General features: G+C 38.7%; 1 protein-coding gene across 3 annotated transcripts in view; it reads left to right on the plus strand.

The window, feature by feature from the left end:
- LOC114940735 (terminal nucleotidyltransferase 5C) overlaps positions 1-20,028 on the plus strand; it is a 113,075-nt gene extending 93,047 nt beyond the window's left edge. For 2 of the 3 annotated variants that reach the window (XM_029315485.2, XM_029315486.2), the window contains exon 2: positions 13,402-20,028. In XM_029315485.2, the coding sequence (XP_029171318.1) occupies positions 13,402-14,790 (1,389 nt within the window). In that variant the 3' untranslated portion in view covers positions 14,791-20,028. Of the gene's footprint in view, positions 1-10,143; positions 10,377-13,401 lie in introns of those variants that run through there. The other variant, XM_029315487.2, reaches the window with a different exon arrangement.
- Positions 20,029-20,310: the final 282 nt, after the last annotated feature.

Here is a 20,310-nt window from a genome sequence, read left to right on the forward strand (position 1 = left end):
TGCAACGACCCCCGCGGCACGAAACTGGGACATCCTCGGCTCTTCTGCGATGTCGTCTCCACTCGCGTATACACGGTGACCCCGTTTTCCAGTTACGGCGAGGCTCCTACAACCGCGCCGCGTCCGAAGGCCGAATATTCATTTCGATTTTCATCCGCCTCTTATTATTAACTCGGTAAGTGGAGAAGCCGCGGGTGCCAAGGACTCGGGCAAAAACAGAACGTTCCGTTTTTGCCTTTATATTTTTTAGCACGAGGAATACTGCTCTCACTTCTGCGTGTCGATATATGTATACGATGAATGCATTTTCGAAATGTCGATCGGATTGTCTTATATAGAAAGTTTCGTTTCTCGTTGATAATTTTTTTTAAACAGTTTAACTGTAGAATATTTAACGTTGAAGATTCAAAACTTGTGTTTGCGAATTAAAGCTTTATGAATGAGTGTTGCATTTTCATGTGGGTTTGGACGAGGAGAAACTTCGAGCAAACAGAGAAACGTTTGTCTATAAAATTATAAAATTAATTTGTTTGTGCTTGCCAATTTTTGTGTAGTCTAAAAAAAAAATGCACGTTTCTCATATAATAAGTGATATGAAATATCACTCGATTGGAATTATAATATATAATTTCAACAGCGATAAATTGTGTATCAATGATTCACCGCATAGGAAAATATCATGTTTGCATATCGCAATGCCACTTTACATTTAATTAATCGACCTTGATTTTATTCTGAATAAAATAAATTTGAAAATAAATTTAATTTGATTTTCGATACTCGTTCCGAAAAATATGATTAATCATTTTCATTTCACATTTTCAATATTTTTAGCGATTTTTCACAGAAATCTGTCGCTCTGTCTCGAAAGAATCTTTTCAGCTGTTCTGCATAATTTTAAGTATAGAAGCATTTTTTTTCAAGCAATTTGTTTAACCTTTTTCGCGCGGCTAATATACATATTTCTACGAATACTTGAAAGAGAAGGCTGAATATATCCAATTACGCCTTCTTTACGCAGGAGAGAGATTTCAAATTGTTTAAGTACACTCGGTGTCCATTCAATCGAGAGAAAGTGGGCGAATTACCGAAGTACTTGTACATGTCGACTCATTCTCTTGACGCGACACACGACGGGTCAAGTCAACCAACGCAGCTATTGAGCGTTTTTCTTTTCCTTATACTTGCACGTCCTTCGTATCGATCGATCCTGTAAGTATACGCGTCATGGTGAAATCAGCATGTACTCTCGGTGGTATTTCCGCATTGATATCCGCTGTTATATTGCACATCGAGCTAGCTAGGCTTGGATAGGACTATCTTCGGATAATCGTAAATCAGAGGTTTTTTTTTGCGCTGCCGGATATATTGATTGAACGGTCGATTATTTGCGATTATATCATCGACGTTGTATGACACGACGGGGGTTATTTCTGCGAAATATGTGAAATGACGGAATTACACGAAATGCATACATATTGTATCAAATGTGACCTATTCTCTCTCTTAATTCTTTGATTTGATTGGTGGAAAGTTTAATATAATTTTATTTTCTTTGGGAATATAAGTTTTAATTGATACATGTTAATTAATTTTAAAAATTAATTAAATCTGTATCTCTGTATGTATATTATTGAAAAGAATTAAAAGGCAAAAATTTATCGCAGATCTAACAACTGTGAAAATGCGATTCATTGGAACATTCATTCTATGCAGTATCGAATTTCTCTATATCGGATTCTACTAATTAATAACTCTACGCTTGCATTGTTGAATTTGATTGATTGCTGAGAGATAATATTTGAACATAAATTCAATACGTTTGTACTTTTATGTGCGATTCGTTTTCGCGCGCAAAAAAAAGTGGAAGGAAACTGCTTATTCGTCAAAATCCGACCGCGATCGTTGTCGGGCGTCCGATAAATTCGCGAAGTAGAACGAACGAGGGCGCAACAACTGGTTGCACGCTATTTCGTTGCACGCAAAGTTGCACTCACACCCGACGTTATTATTGTTATTGGAATTGGGCGGCATGGAGCGAATGACAAGCGCGACTCGGCGTCGCCTACGTGCAATTTATTAAACTGCGCTTTGCGTGCTATCATGACATTTCTTATCCTGTTGAAGGGAGAAGGACGGGTGAAATTTGGAATCTGTTCGAAAAATGGAACATCTAAAAACAATATCTAAATACCGACTTTTGACTGCAATTTCTATCGTAATAACCTCCGGCTGAATGACATTTCTTGTTAAAAGGTGTGTGTTTGTTTGTATATTTGATTTTAAAGTACATTCACTTCTTATCCCACAAAATCATGGCACTGCAACGCGGCTTAGCTTTACAAACGGGAAAGTTCTGCAAACTATGCCATTGTTAGCGATACACAAGAATCGCATACGCTTATAATAACGTTCTATAGACATGTCATTTGTTCTGCCCACTGCCGTAGATTCTATAGCCGCGACAACTATACATATGTATCTCGCAATATTCACAATCTTACTCATATCTTGCCACGATTCATACTATTAATTTTTATTCGCGCGCATCATTTTTTTTTTCCATTGCGTGAATATGCATCGTCATGTATGATGAATCAATCCTCCAATACGTACGTGATTAATCTTTACTTTTTTATAATAAATTTTGCAGGCAACATAAACACACACATTTCTCGGAAGAAAATAATTATATCTTTTTTATATGAGCTCCATAATTTATTCGATAATAAATTATACCTCTTCGCTAAATGGACTTTGTCAAATATTTACATTTCCATTGGAAATAAAATCATCGCGCGCTCGTGTCTCCTTGGTTGAAATCGGATTTCGCTCTGACCGGCTTTCCGATTAAAATCGCCGCTTGATGTATAATCCAAACGTCCTTTCCATCGCGTAAGACCGATCGATCGCGGATGATATACGCGAGACATCGCGCGATACACACGCTCGACATTAAATTGTCTCTCTCTCACCCGTGAACCTACCATCTGCATATAAAGACGGGTTATCTTCGTGTGCTCGCGGGCACGTGCTCGGATTGGCGGCAATTTTTTTTTCTTTTCCAATCGCGACATTACATAGCTTCGCAGTCCGATGTAGGCCAGCGTATGACGTTTTTACACTGTGGAAACGGATTGACAGCGAAGCCGCGCACATATCCGCGACAAATACGTCTCTTAAATTGTTTAACATGTCAATGCACGATAAATTATTCATATCAATCCCTCGCCGTGGATCTTATAGACCCAGGCAGCACCGTGTCGATTCGATATATCGCAAGTACTATAAGCTCTCCTCGTCTCTTCAACAGGGTGTCTAGCGGTCAGGGAAATCTGGAAACCCGAGCATTGTCAGGAAATTTTAGAAATCTGGAATTGTCAGTGAAAAGAGTCGGGACATTTATCTGGATTTTTTTACATTATTTTATATACATTTGTCTCAATAATTTGAAATTTTTTATTAAATAAATATAAACTTTTCCTTGACTCCCAGCACGCTAATTTTCTGTGTTAAAAATCGATTCATCTACAGCGTGTTTGTTAATTTATATTTTCATCGTCGTGTTATTTTATTTCAATGTGTTTGATAGAGACAAAACTAAAAAAATCGATATAATATAAATAAAAAAAATGATTATTTAAATAGTTTATAGTGACATGTTTGTTTCGATTATCGTACATAATGCAGATTGTATATGGTAATTGATTTAAATTTTTGTTTTAACTTCCGAACCTTTTCATTGTTGACAAAAATATCTCAAGGATTTCATGATTTAACATTGAATTGATTTATCATATGCAAATTATATATTTGGAAAAAATAATACTAAAAAGTCAGGAAAAAATGAATTCCTAGTCTTGGAAAATCGGAAAAAGTCAAGGAACTTTTTTTCTGTGGATCTGCTGAACACCCTGTTCAGATTCCTCGTTCAACAACGTGTCGTTGGCTCCTTGCCGCGAACATTGATCCGGAGTTTTTCGTCATCCCTCAGCCGAAACATTCCCTCTCTCTCGCGTGAAAATTACGCGGGGACGACGAAGGAAGCAAAAGGTCAGGGTCGAAATGAGTGGTGGCGCAAAGGACATCTAGGAACGCGACAACGGTGCCAGCGGTATTTCCGATCAATGATTCCGGAGGTGTGAAAGCGTATACAGGGTGTCATCTCGAAAATATACCAGTAGATCTGGTTATTTGGAGACAATTTTTCCTCGGCAAAAATATCAATCATTTTCGAGTTATAAGCGATTGTAAATAAAGGGTTTTCCGTAAATTAAACCTTGTAAAAATAAAATATGAACAAAACCACATTCTCCAATTTCAAGTAGTTTACTTTAATAAAATTTTAATTTAAGGTTTAAGTACTTGTAAAGATACATAATAGAAAAAATTCAGTCATACAAAAAATGATGGTCTTCGTCGACATTTTTGCTGAGGAAAAATCGAGATTTACTTGTACATTTTCGGCGTGACACTTTATATCAGACACCCTGTATTGTTGGTAGACGGATTGAAGGAAATTTCGTCATTTCGATGAAACATCTCGTAATGCCATTCGATATTCAGTAACGCGATATCGCGCTCGAAAGAAGACCTTTGTGCGAATATCGGATGACACTAATATATACCGCGGAGCGGCAATTGAACTTTATGGATTCAAAGTCGATAATCTCGAACTATTACAAATGTGACGCATCCGTCAAATGTCTGTGCGCTCTTTTCATTTTAATCAAATTCCCCTGGATATCGCGCGTGATTGATAATGCAAGAGATTCTCGGGGCAAATGCAAAATAACAAGTTATCGTACCGAAAACTTCGTACATACCGAATTCTCGAATGCATATAGAACTGCGTACATACAACTGCATGCCAGAATCTGAATCACGCGGAAACGATGCATCCCGAGATATATATATGCACATATACACGAGTTCTCTCTTCGGACAACCGTATCTCGCTGACTGCCATCGCGCTCTTGTCAACAAGTATGTAACGCCGTTGTACATATCGCGTCGCCTACACATTATAGCCATAAGACGAATGATGTATGTGCCATGTCGGATGTGTTGTGTTGCTTACGCCGGTGCATATCGCAGGGCGAAGGATCGAGTTGCGGGAAAATGGAAGAATGACAAGATACAAGAGGAGAGCGCGAAGAATTAGATGGATGCTGTTGTTGTGTCCCGCGTTGTTAGAACTTATTTTAAATTATGGGGTTTTTGAAAGACGATGAAATCAATTTTCCATTGAAGATAAAATAACGGCATGGCATATTTACCGATAATATACTATGACAATTACAATAGAGTGTTAAAAAAAATTAAGTCGGTACAAGAGCAAATAACATAATTTAAATAGTCTCGTTTTATTTAAAGTTGAAGCTATAATATACTATATAAAATAGAATTCTAATTTTAATTTACATTTATGGCACGTACGATGAATATATGCAGCATGCCAAGAATTACGAGGTGAAGCGAGAGAATGTTATATTACGCGGATCGAAAGATTGGTTATTCCTTAACAACACACGAGAGTTGGACACGACTCGTAATATTCTCGCGATTGCGATAGACGAACATGTGGCTCATTGAAAATAGTGCATTTCGATTCTCGGGTGCCTCGATTTTATGGCTTTGTGAATTTATGCGCGCGATTGCATTCAATAGAGTCATTGCGATTGCCAATAAAATATCTCCCTATCGTGTTCAGAGTGAACTAAAAGTCGTAAACACATACTAGAGACACATGATTTAGTGTTATACGTTTATCTTGCGGGCAACAAACATATAGGATGTCCCAAAACTTGCGTTTTTTTTACATCTTTCCTCCTTCCCGCGATTTATCAATTTTCATATTTTAAATTATTTTTTATTACGCAGCACAATGATTATACTAATTATAAATAATTTTAGCTTCTTCTTATTTGAAGATATAATCTATAGAATATATATTTAATATTTTTTAATAAAAATAATATTGATTTAAAGTTGTTAAAAAGTTGGGAAAAAATATAGCATGCCTAATCAAATTTTTAATAAATGATTTTAAATATAAATTTAACATATATAAGACAGGCAATAAGAGCCAAATCGCGGATGACAGTGCGTTATCCTAAACGAAACTAAATTTTTTCGTTAGAATTAAATACCTGTGCACAAGGCACCAAATTTTACTTGGACACGGCCAAGATATAAAATTGGAATAATCTCTACAAGAGATTTTTAATTCCATGTATCCCCTATTCCCCCTAAAGAAATGAATGATTTTAAAGTTTGATCAAAGAAGCATTGCGTAAAATGAGTTTTGGGACATCCTGTATAAATAGATATTTCAAAGTACACCTGCCTCTGCTCATAAATTTATTATTTTATTTTTGATAAGTTTTTAACGTCAACGCTCATAAAAGTATCTGATTACGTCTTTTTCCCCATCTCATTAAATATCATTTTACGATTTTGTTGTCGCAAATTGAGTTATAAAACGATCGACAGTTTCATTTACTAAATTTTCCTGAAATCATCGCGTCACTAAATGAACATGTTATCAATTGAACCTGCTTCACTTAAAATCGTTTAGTCTTCTGCAACACAATTACAAGGCAGAGTGCAAAGTCGCGAGTGTTTCAGGAAATCTGAATTAAAGTTCAACAGAACTGAATTATGTCTGACTGCGCCTTCGAAAAGGAGATTACGCGAGCAACGTATGAAATATTTATATTTAAGTAACGCAATTAAAATTGTGTACCTATCTCAGCGATCGATAAATAAAAATATGCACGTTAATTCAAATTAAGATCGCATATTAAGTGTAAATATGAAATGTAGATCAGTATTTAAATATGCAAATGGCTTTTTTAATGTCAGATCAAATTAGGATAACTTTCGATTTTCTGCAAAACATGCATTCTTTTGATATTTCTGCTATTTTCTCGTTTACACACTTATTCGATTTGAAATTACATATTTATGAATCTGTATTTTATTTGTATTTAGTTAAACTTTTGTCTTTTTTTTTTTCCACAAATTCGATTTTAATTGTCACCTTTGAAATTTTATACTCTTCGTATCCGATAGTCGGGTAGCTCGTAGTTAAAATAATTAAAAAATAGATTAGATTTTGAATTCTATTACGTTTGTGTGAAATCCCAGTCGTGGAAAAGCGGATTCCAGAAGTGTGCGGAGATCGATAAATCTTATTACGATCCATAAAAATGTGATAGTATGGGAAATCGCACGTGCGCGCGTGATTATCTCTCTTATGCATGTCGATGCTATTCGTTGACCCCGTACGATACTTGTCTGCATTTGACGACGTCATCGAGCGCAATATTTCCGGATACGAGACGACACGATGGCCGGTATTCATAGTCAGGTCTTATATTTAAGATTGTCTTAAGTTCATCTTCAGATGCTGTACGGATCATTTCATTAGCTACGAAGTATCTAAAGATAAACTTAAGATAGTCTTGAATATAAGACCCGACTATGAATACTGACCGATCTTTCCGCGTTTTCACGTCGCGCGACACAAAGAAAGGGAGAAAGACGTCTCGGATTTATCGAGTCCTCGGTTAGGATTCACTCGTGTAACGCAACGAGGAATGCAGATGTTACAAAGGAGATGCAATTTGCAGCGACCATTTGGATTCGAATCTCCCATCGACGTTGTTACCTGATTGACTGCAGTAATTTTCACACACATTCGTCACTTTCCAATCTCTTCGCCGGTGTGTAATTTATCAAGAGCCAACCTGTGTAACTAACGTGATTAAACATAAATTTGAAACTTGATTTATATTTCACAGCGCTCTTACTCTGTGAAGTATCGTTTTACCGTTGTTTCTGTTTTTGTATCTCATTGCAAATAACATTACGGAAATGTATGTTTAATGAAATAATCGCAAAATGTTGCGCCAATGAAATCACATAAATTTTGAATTTGCAAAATAATTATTGAAGTATTTTTTCGAATAATTGAGTAATTTCACAGATATGTCAGTACTTCATATTTTTAAATTAAACGCGTATCTTTTTTAATCGAAAAAATTATATATATATATATATATATATATATATATATATATATATATATATATATATATATATACCTCTACGTACATTATCTCGACGGAAAAATTGCGAACTTGATTGTGAAACATTTTTCTAGGTAATCTTATATAAAAAAAAAAATATATATATATATACATATTTTTTTTTATACAAGATTACCTAGAAAAATGTTTCACAATCAAGTTCGCAATTTTTCCATCGAGATAATGTACGTAGAAATAATCATTAAAAAACAATATTCAACACGTGTCGCGCGCGATTATATAGCGTATATTACATATATATTTTTATAGCTGGGAGAGAAAAACGTCGGCACGTATCGCAAATAATCAGCGGTCCTCGTTTGGCGGTTGACAGACAGGTAAAATAACGCACAAAATGCTCGTTTATTGACACGAAGAATTCCACGCCCGGGCAATATCGAAAACGTTCCGTCGGCGCCGTAATGTCACCGAGTCTGCGCGGAATAAAACGGCGTAAAACCTTCGGGGGCGCCTCTACGCGCGGCATCCGCGGGGAAACCGCCGGCGATAAATAACATCGCAGAAATTCTCCCTCGTCTCTCGTGGTGGCGCGAAACGGGGCGATAAAACTGGCCAGGGGAGAGAAACGTTCTCTCTCTCGTTGCGCGACGAAATAGCGCGCACGTAAACCAGCGATTCTAACCAGTTTCGACGTGGGTTGACGACTGCGGCAAAATCGATAGCACTTGGCGAGTCGCCTCGTTGGTCCAGAGACTGATTCTCTCTCTCTCTCTCTCTCCCTCTTCGACACAAAAGCGCGTAGGTGTCCAGAAATATAGTATATCGCTGTGACGCGTTTATCTACCCCTAACTCTCTGACGCGTTCGCGTATATACATCGGGTGTTCTAGACGTACAAGAAATGCTGAAACCGCCCGTCTTTGATTGCTCTTGGAAACTTGACAATTGCTCACACTTCGAAGAGAGTTCGCAGTTTAATCCGCTAATTTATTTTCATTGCCTTCTCGCAGTAAACAATTGTAACTTGTTGTTGTATTTCTGCTGGTCGAGTTTGCACGAGTTTTAACTACTGCTTAACTCTATCGGAGTTACATCTAATTGATGTTACCTTAAAAAGCAGTTGAAGAGATAATTATTTTTCAATTTCCCATACTGAAAAAAAAGAGTTTGGTTGTTTTTCGACGAAACAGAATTACTGGTTGAATCAATCAGAATTTCTTATAATATAACAAAAATCTGGTTGCACAACAAATCAGTTGCTTGCTAACCAAGATTCGTGTTGCATTATAAGGAATTCTGGTCGATTTAACCAGTAATTCTCTGTTTCGTCGAAAAACAACCAAACTTTTTTTTCAGTGCATTATTTTTTATTGTACGTGTAAAATTGAGATTTTTATACGAAAATATTTTGTCGATATTCTTTTAAAGTTCTTAAAAATTTTCAGTCGAAATAAATTAATGTCATCATTGCTTCTGTCACTGAAGATGTTTAACCTAATCACATTATCTTTTTCATAATGATAATATATCTCGTAGGAATTTGCGTTGTATAAAATAGACATTTGTTATTCAAATAAATTGTAATTAATGCAAAATTATATTGTCCCCTTTACAATCTTGAATTTCGAGTCGAGGAGTCTATCGATTTTCTAATAACTTCAATCGACACCTAAAAATGAAATCGAGATCGAGCTATAATCTCGTCATTTCACATCCTCGCGTTTCAAACCTACGTGACCCGAAGAGGACACCCGGCATCTCCTGGACACCTCGTATCTCGGAGAATGAAAGAGAGGAGGGAACCAAATCGACTTTACCCTCGCAAACTACAAGCTTCATTCAGAGCCGCCCCCGCATTCTGCCGCGTGACGTCATAGAGATATCGGAGCATTCACAACTTGGCGCGCGCGCGATAGACGTAGCACCAAGAGAGGGATAAGAGAGAGAAACGATCTAGGATGTGCGCACATCGGTCCAGGATTATGCCTCCCGCTGGTGACTATGGTTGATGGTAGTGGTGGGTGGCTATAGTGGTGGTAGTAGTGGCGATAGTAGAGGGCTTCGCACCGACTTGCTCTCCTGCACACACACCCCGGGTAACGCCGGTTGCTGCGGCTGCTATTGCTGCGGTTGCTGTTGCTGCTGCTGCTGCCGACGCCACCACCTCCACCACTACCACCTAACCAGAGTCTTGCTGCTCCTCCGCCTTTCACTCGCACGGGCTCAGTTCGCTGGTGTCCCTCATCAGCTGCGGGTCTCTTCGATCGACGCGCAACCAAGTTCGACGTAGTTGTCTTGCTTGCTTTGACATATCTCCTAGGTACATGTCCAGCGTTTCCAAAAGCGTTTTTCGCAGATTCTTCGTTTACTTTATTCGAATATTTTTTTTTTTTTTCATAGATAAAAAAAGTTTGCGAGTGTCGCACCTATAGATCCGTATAACTATCAGTTCTTTCGCGCGTGTCGTTTATTGCGTCTTACGCAGTCTTATGAAGAATGTCGATCGCGCATTGCTCGGATGAAACGTTGAACTCGAGATGCAATTCTTGGAGGAAAAGTGGTAGAAAGTGATCTTTATCAAAATGTGTCGTTATTTTTCTCCCTTTATGAAGGGGAGATTCTGAAAAGTTTCTGCACCGCGTGCCAACATTAAAAAGACATTATCGAAGAAAATAATGATAGCGTGTCCGCTGTGCTGCTGCGCATTCCGATTCGCTACAGGTGGTGCTTTTTCGCGGCTGTTGTGTTGTTTCGAAACAAAAATACCGCGCGAGTTTACTTGTTTGTTTGTTGTTTACGCGGTTATTTATAAATAATTCTTAGCGCGGAATTAGTGAATAATAGTGCTTGAACGGTTTATGTGAGTAGTAACCCTTTTGTTAACGCACACACTTGATCGTCAGATTGCGAAGTTACTTAATTGAAAAAATTATTTTAATAAATTGCGTCTTTAATTTATCGCTATTATAATTTTAACATTTTTACAAATCATGTTATATAAAATAATATTGACAAACAAAGAAAACTAATTCATCAAAATTTTTTCCTCCGTCTTTATTAATGCTCAAAATTTTCTAGATCATAATTTGCCGGAAATTTGACAATTTATATAAACGTAGGCAAATTTCGAAGGCACGTTTAATCGAGAATAAATAGAGTAGCAATATTATATATAGAAATATGTGTTTGAAAACGCCGCTCTTCCGCAATCTCTCAAGCTCTCGTGTCAATAAGCGGTAATAGCAGCTTACCTTGTGTGTGTCAAAGACATATCCGTGATCTTGATTGTGCGTAGTATCTGATAGAGATGATAGTCAACTTTGTTGTATTCAAGTGTTGCCTATCATCTTCGTAATGATAGCGAATGAAAAGGGTTACATTGTAAATCATGCATATTTATAGCATGGTAGAGCAATTCCATCAAATTTGCGAGATAATTTACTGAAAATAATGATATGAATAAAATGGACAGAAATATGACAGCATTTGTTATCATTATTATTTTATTTTATCTATATAAAGAGTCACAATTTATTATATAATACTCTTAATCATCTCTATTCGATGATTTAGTTTATATCGCTTCAAATTTTTCGATATTAATCCTGACATGCAATTTTCGCATCAAATCAATGTCAACTTTCTCAGATATATATATTGCATAAAGCTATTGCCATATTTTTTCCTCGCGATCTTTGATCAGCTGATTTTGAGATATTCTTGATAAAAATTTATTTGGCGAAAGCGTTGTTCTTTTCGCAGCTTGTTAACATTCTACATTTAATTATTTTGATTTATTGAAATTTTATAATTATTCAAAATTATATGAAAAAGTAATTTATTATCGCATATTATTTTTTTACGATGTTTAGTCATAAATCTGATGTGGAGGGGATATAAATGCTTTTAATAACACAGTATGTCATTATCTAAATTTATTGTCACTATCTAAATATGGTAAGATATAAAAGTGATAATAATCGATAAACTGTTTTTTGGCGACAAGTGAGCGTCGCATTAAAAATCTATATAATACGAAGACGAATGCGGAATACAAATTTCATTACGAATGACGTCATTATTCATTGTGACAAATAACGACTTTTATTGCCATATTTTTGTTAAGAAGAAAGATCGATTTCCAATTTTACATTACGTGGAATAAATTCATTAATTATATTTTCCGACGGATTTGCTCTTTTTTTTTCTTTTTTTTTCCCTTCTCGTATTTCCGATATTTTATTTCGATAATTTTAATTGTAGGAAATACGTGTAATATTTTTCGAGCATCGAGTACGAATTGAAATTCTTCTTAATAATTAAAAAGGAAATAAAATTTACGAAAAATATGATGCTCCTCGACTTACCTGGAGCCGAGTTCGAATGCACTTTATACATGTACGAAAGTCAATAGCCGAGAGTTTCGAATGAACGGCTGACTCGCGTTGCGCACCCGGACGTAACCTCGTGGCATTTCTCGCTATGCACTCGTACACTTTGAGCACCATGACATAGATACTTGCCGAAGGGCGCGCTGGTGATGCACTCGTCGGAATTACGCGCGATATATGCGGGATGAGAAAAGTTTTCACGTTTACTGACCTTTAAACTTGCAATTCATTTTGAGGGTCAAAGTATGCAAAATGCATTGTGCACCGTAATTTTCATAGGATTAGAACGTAAAACGAAAAGAGAGATATTACTATTATTCCAGATCATCTAGATTATATATTTATCAGAGACATGCGGTAATTAATGCGTAATGTTTAAATTTGCATATATTTATTTACGAGCATATATTTTGTTTCATTACCGTCAGAGATTATAATATAAATGAATACTCGTATAAATTAATAAAAATTGCGTGTGTGCAAAAAATGAAGATTTGAAACTTTACCTATAAAGTTTAGTCATTCGGGAAAATGCAGAAAAAAATATTTATTTTCAAATTTGTCTCGTTATTTTTAAAAATTATAAATATTCTTATAGAAGCATACAGAATAAATTCTGTTGATATATCTTGCTATCAAAATACCTACATTAATTAAATTTATAAATGAGCATTGTAAAAACATTATTTTTATAGCAAGATATATCAACAGAATTTATTTTTTAATTGTTAAGGATTTTATGTCACTTATGCTTCTATAAGAATATTTATGATTGTTAAAAATAACGAGACAAATTTGAAAATAAATATTTTTTTCTGCATTTTCCCGAATGACTAAATTAATATTTTTTAAGTACATAAATTTCTTAAAAAATATTATTTAATGATACATTTATATAACTGGCTTGCAAGGAAGAATCGCGTAAAAATCTGGATCTTTTCGTGATTGTTGCAGTGTGGCTCTCTGGAGATCGGCGAGGAACGCCAGCGTCGGGTCGCTATGATGGAGTCGCTCTGCCAGGTGAACGGCAGTAAGACCAACGGCATCAACAATGAAGATCTTAGCAACGAGACCAACAACAACAACACTAATAACAACAACAACAACAATACTCACACCAATAACAACAACAACAATAGCAACAACAACGCCACCGAATGTCCGGATCCTCAGCAGAGATTGGCGGTGCTGAGCTTCGAGCAGGTCCGCCGTCTGAACGACGTGATGAACGAAGTCGTGAGTATTCACGGGCGAGGAAACTTCCCTACCTTGGAGGTGCGATTGAGAGATCTCGTGACGGTGGTGCGCAGCAAGCTAGAGACCGATCCGAGCAACGGGGGCGCCGGCATGAGGGTACGCGATATCCGGTTAAACGGCGGCGCCGCCTCCCACGTGCTGGCCACCGAATCCCAGCCCTATAACGACCTGGACCTTATCTTCGCGGTCGAGCTGTCAAGCGGCCGTAACTACGACAAGGTCAAGGCCGCGGTGCTCGGCTCCCTGTTTGACTTGCTGCCGGAGGGCGTGAGCCGCAAACGCATTACCACGTGCAGCCTGAAGGAGGCCTACGTGAGCAAGATGGTGAAGGTGAACAACGACGGTGACCGATGGTCTCTGATCTCCCTCGGCAATTCCCGAGGTCACCGGAACGTCGAGCTCAAGTTCGTCGATTCGATGAGGCGACAGTTTGAGTTCTCCGTCGACTCCTTCCAGATTGTTCTCGACTCCCTGTTGCTGTTTTACGAATGCAGCAAGCTGCCGATCGCCGAGAACTTTTACCCGACCGTGGTGGGCGAGTCCGTCTACGGTGATTTCCAGGAGGCCCTTTACCATCTGCACAAGAAGCTCATCTCGACGAGGCATCCCGAAGAGATACGCGGCGGCGGTTTGCTCAAGTATTGCAATCTATTGGTGAAGATGTACAAACCGTCGCAGCCGGATTACATCAAGACCCTCGAGCGATACATGTGCTCGAGATTCTTCATCGATTTCCCGGATATAGGACAGCAACGCTCCAAGCTCGAAAACTACTTGTGGAATCACTTTGTCGGGCCCGAAGAGGAGGCCCTCAAGTACCAGTACCTGATGCTGTTGCACAGCGTCGTCGAGGAATCCACCGTGTGTCTGATGGGCCACGAACGACGGCAGACCCTCGCTCTGATTCAGAACCTTGCCTACCAGGTGCTCTGCCAGGAGCAGCAGCAGCGACTGACGAGTCATCAGCAGCCGCCGCAGGGTCCTCCTGCCACCTACGTCTACGCCAACGGCTATTACTACGCGCCCGTGATACCCACCGCGGCGTGCTACACATGCACCTGCAATTGGATGGCGTGTTCGTCGTGATGCGACAGCATCGACGATAACGCCGTGTCCGCAGACGCCGCCACCACTATCCCCATCGCCACAAAAACCACCGGCACCGCTACCACAACCAGTCGAGATGTCATCGACTGTTGCGGCGTTAACGAGCCCAACCACGTCAATTTCTACAATCATGGTTGGTACCAGAAATACGAGTGCGGGATCTATTATCTTTGCTCTTACGGTTGCTGCTGTCCTCTCGAGGAGCCCAGGGATTTCTGCTGCGCTTATGGCTCTTTCGAGGATCCCGCGAATATGGAGAACGTGAGAGACTACATCGATCACTCCGCCGACGTCAAGGAATCTAAGCTCCTCAGTTGACGTTCATTGGACGGACGGATGATGCAAGCTTTAAATAACGGAGTGGTGTAGAAATCCTCGGCAGATCCGAGGATGATCTGGCGGATGCGGGAACAACGAAACAGTGGATCGAGAAAGCGGCGCGTTCGAGAAACGACGGACTAGAAATATCGTCGATGATAGATAAGAAGGATGGGCGAAGGTGGTGAACACGGGACGTGGAGCTTCTTCATCGCGAGTCTCCGGCCTTCCGTCGCGAGTGTCACTCTTTCTAAGCACTCGCAAACACCTCTCAGTGTGGCAAAATGCTGCAGCGAAGTTGGGACCAAACGCTGGTACCGGCTACAATTGCGGCGTAACAATTAAAAAAAAGGACTATAAAAGACTCTCTGAAAACAATGTGTTGTGCCTATAGAAGTAAAAAGAAGAACAAAGGCAGATCGGAAAACGTGTTCGGAGAGGATTCAGGAAGGAAACGTTCCTCCGATCGCGTTAAAAGACAAAAAGAAGGATAACAGAAAGGCAAGGATGAGAAGAATGAGTGCCGTTTTCATTGATGAAGCGCGATTTTGTTGGGTGAACAAATGTCGTCCCGGAAGAAACGATCATTGTCGACGGAATGGACGTCGACGTTGTATACCACGCGGATTCTGGACGACGCCGTGTTAGAGAGAGAGGAAACTGGGAGTAAATCGGAAGACGCGAGAAGATGTCAGGGAACTTCGTACAAAACAGGGAGGAAAATTTAGTCGGAAAAAAATGAAGAGTTTACGATCCGAGCGAGACGCGTCCCTCCCCCTCTATTTCCATTATTATTTTTTTTTGGCTTTTTTGTTTTTGTTTCTCTCGCGATGTCGTGTGTCGAGTAATAATAAATAAAAGGGGCGAGAAGAAAAGAAGAGGGGGAAGGACTGGAGAATACAGAACGGTGGGAGAGAACGCGCGAGCGCGCGGCGCGTTTTTTTGTGTGTGGCTACGGAAATATATATATATATATATATATATAAATATAAATATATTTAAATATACAGATATATGTATAAATCTCTATGTATATAAATAATTAATGTGTGGCTGTGAACACATTTCATTTAGATACTGTGTATAACGTGATAAGATTTAATTCGAGAAAAGATGATGTAGCGGCGGCACGACCCGAAAGTGCGCCTGAGAGAAGAGAGAAAGGACGAGCAGAGAGCGCGCAGACGATGGAGAAGGAAACGCGAGCCGTTTTCTTTCTCTCATTTCTGCGAGAAACGCGGGCGATCGTACATATACACACACACACATACCCCACACACACACACATACACATACAACAAATACGCGTGCATTTTCACATATCTACGTATACTGGACGTGTCTGACCGCAACCCGTGCTTTTCTTTGACGATAAATATACATTCATGTGAGTAGTAAAGAATGACATTTCAAGAAAAATGTGGCTGCAATCGCTCTTCTCAATGGGAGACGATTACAATATCTCGTTTTCGAAAATCCAATACAATTGTGTAATCCGTTGTAACGAGAAGCTTGAACAAAATAATTGGAAGATCGCGTCGCGCATTACAGCAAGGGATACTGAAATTTTTAAATATGCAAGTAAACACTTTTACGGTATCAATTTAAGAAAGAGAGTCAATATCAATCATTGTTGTATCGGTATTTTATTTTATACACGTTTTTAGAGTACACTATCCATCGTAGCATCGTCTCGACAATCGCACAATCGCGTAGCTCGCACGATGACAGTTTCATCATTAGATCACACATCTATCTCTGCGTGCGTGCAAGCATGAAGACTTTGGTTCTCTTCTATTGAAACAACAAAAAAAGCAAAAAAAGTTTGCCGCATCGGTCACATCTTTTTTTTCAAGTGCTTTAATTGCTCTCGTTGCGTTATTTATCGTTAGAAGAACTTGTAGTTATAACGCGACATCCGGTATACGGTATAAAAAGTAGACTTAAGCTCTAGATCCTACGTGTTTCTTTCGCACGGTTTTGCAGCCTGAAACTCGCGGTGGCGCGCGTGTTAGAGTTGAAATAAGACAAAGAAAAGGATGATGACGATGATGACTTAAGATTGCGAAGGAAGAGAGGAGAGAGAAACCTGATGAGGGCAAAAGAGAGGAACGAGGGAGTGAGATAGAAGCGAAGGCGAAATCACTCGAGATTACCCTGTATATACGTTGGACAGAGATTACCGGACTCGTGTATAAAGATAAAGAGTGACTTTCGAGAGGAGATTTATTTTCATCGCATTATCGAAGAGGGACGACGAGCGCGAACGCGTCAATACATGTAACAACATATATATATCGGCCGATTCCGTTGAAAAGGGGGAAAGACCTCGTGGTCTCTCGAAAGGGGCAACATCTCGAAAGGTTTGCATAACGTTCTTTATTAGATATCGTAAATATTTAATAGCCCGAACGCGCGCGTCTCTCGACGATGCAATATCTCGCATCATATCACCGCGTGTGTATGTGTTCTACATATACACGAAGGCCGTTGCGTCGCGTTCTCGAGTCTGTTCGATAAATGCAGGTGTAAGTGACTATATGTATACGCGAATATACATATATACACGTGTGTATGCACCCCTTACGCTTTTCTATCTTCTCTCTTTCTCTTTTTCTTTTCCCTTGATCTCTCTGGTCTCTCTCTCTCTTTCTCACGTATATATACACCCGCACACGTACGTTGTGTGTTGTGTCCTCCGTGCGTATCCGTATCGACTGGTGACCCCGTTAGTTAGCTCGCTCGCTAACAGGCCTCGTTTGCCTCGCTCGCTCACTCTTACTTTCAATTCGCGAGCGAAAGTAAAGGCCTAATAAAAAGCCCGCAAACTGGTTTTTCAGGTATATCGCGTGTTAATGCTAAGGAGATCCAGCCATCGGCGCTGCCAGAGTGCCTCTATTGCCGCGGCCTATCGCCTATCGCTCTACTACCACCACTGATATATGTATATCCCACCGTTGGTCCCTTCTCCCTCTTCCTGGACGCCTCGTATCGAGGCCGTCGACGTTTGATCGCAACGCGATGACTATTTCGCGCCTCGTCTCGTCTCGTCGAAAGTCTCGCGAGCCAACTTTTCCGCAAGCTCTTCCCCAGAAGATCGGCCTTAGGGTAGGCATCCTTTTGGCACGGTGAAGCTTTTATTCGTCGATCGAGGTGTGGGATGTCGCGAATTCTTGTCGGATTTACTTTACAATACGCCGTGTTGTGGTTCGATTCTAAACTTTGACGAAATCCTACATGTAGGATGCTGTGCAACATAGAATGAGGAGAAAACATTTTTGATGGATATATATAGTAGAAGTACTGTTATATATATATATATATTTGATCAGAGATCTTTTTTTCAAATACAAAAATCTTTTTTGGTACAGCTATGATTTATGATCGCGTTCATAATAATACGGCTATTTTTGAAGTTAAGTTTTTTTTTTTTTTACTATATCAATATATTTTGATGAGTTAGAAAACATTTGTTATTATATATATCGACGGTTCGATGTGTTTCGTGATGGAAGATATTTACGCAGTGACCAGCGATTTCGTATCATGAATGCCTCAATTACAAGCGAGCTCTTTAATACCGGTCTTTAATGCAAGTTAACGTCGCACCGTGTCTCCTCTTTTGCGTCACATCCGAGCCACTCGCGGCGCTCAAACGGTCGAGGAATTAATCTACGATGAGTCCGAGATGAGTCGACTGTTGGCAGAATTAAGCCTTCCGTTGTCTGTAAAAGGTGTAGCGAGTTCGTCGAGCGCATTCTGCTTTCTTCCTCGTCGCTTTCCATCTTTTTCTTTTTTTTTTAATAGCGACGCGAACGAACTCGCGAATATTTTTTTTCTAAGTTATTTCTTTCTTTCAAACCATCATTTGTGTTTTATGTGTAACAAATATTGATGTATAAATAGGTGACTCGTTTCATGTTTCGACTTAACATCACGTGAATGATCTTTTTATATTTACGTCACCTGCACTTTGTTAGAAAAAAATGTGTGGAGTATAAAAAATAAAGCAGCGAATGAAGGCTGATAAACGAGAAAAATATTACAATTGTACAAATTACCGCAATTAGCTCGCAAGAATATCCGAGGTGGTAGTAAGAAGCAAGGCTGATAGTAATCGAAAAGTACGAAAATCAGTATCAGCGAATATTTTAGCACGAATGTATCGTTTAAACTTTGTTGATCGATGTGTTATTTTTTACATGTGATTTATTAACCGTTTCATGTTAGAAAGTATGAGAGCGAGAAAGCTGTTTTGGCAAATTATTATTTGCGCGTATCATTTGCCCTCTGCGTAAATTTAATTAGAGCTTTAGAATATAGGAAGATCGTGTTCTTTTTTTTGTTAATGTTTTGTTAATTGTATTTATATATATTTGATTTAAACACTTGCTTCCTTAATTATGCGAAGGAGAAATACGGAATAGCCGAAACATATACGTATATACATATTGATTATACACAGATGCCAAGTTATTGAAATAATTGTAAGCGTCTACAATAAGTCTCGGGATTAGCTTATCATTTATCAAGGACGCATACACAATTCAGCGATAAACGAATACTAACTTATATACATAGTCCAGCGAATATATGTGATTATATCAGTAATAAAGGTAATATTTGGAATATGAAACACACGAGCAAATATTATGCTTTCTCCATGTACGCGAGAAACCTCGACCAAGAGCTTGTATAGTTAATCAGTATGAAAACTAATTTGTTATTAGATTGTGCATTATTCAAAATTTAATATATTAGCGAACATGAGAAATTTTTGTTCTTCCTTTTTGCTTTTATATAGGCAACATTTTAATCAACTCGTACGTTGTGTCAAATGTAAAAGTTAACACATGTACAGAGATGTATGAAAGGAAAAATATATTATGCGCAACAGGATTTGAGAGTATAATTTTCGTCAGATGTATACCTAATGATTAAAAGAAGAGCGATGCCGCGATCTTCAGGCTGCTTATTTAATTATCATTGCAAGACGGGAGAGAAAAATACGGCGTCGCGACAGCGTCGTCATAATATTTAAGAAACATGACGACGTAAATATATTTTCACACACAATGTCGAATGTCGCGCGCATTTTCACGCACAACGTAGAAAAAAATCATTCATAAATATCCATCACGCGCAGATGCAAAACGCGAAGCGGGATGAAGGCTTCTGACT

Source organism: Nylanderia fulva, unplaced genomic scaffold (assembly GCF_048542155.1).
Source record: "Nylanderia fulva isolate GAGA-0341 unplaced genomic scaffold, ASM4854215v1 Scaffold25, whole genome shotgun sequence".
Lineage (NCBI taxonomy): Eukaryota > Metazoa > Arthropoda > Insecta > Hymenoptera > Formicidae > Nylanderia > Nylanderia fulva.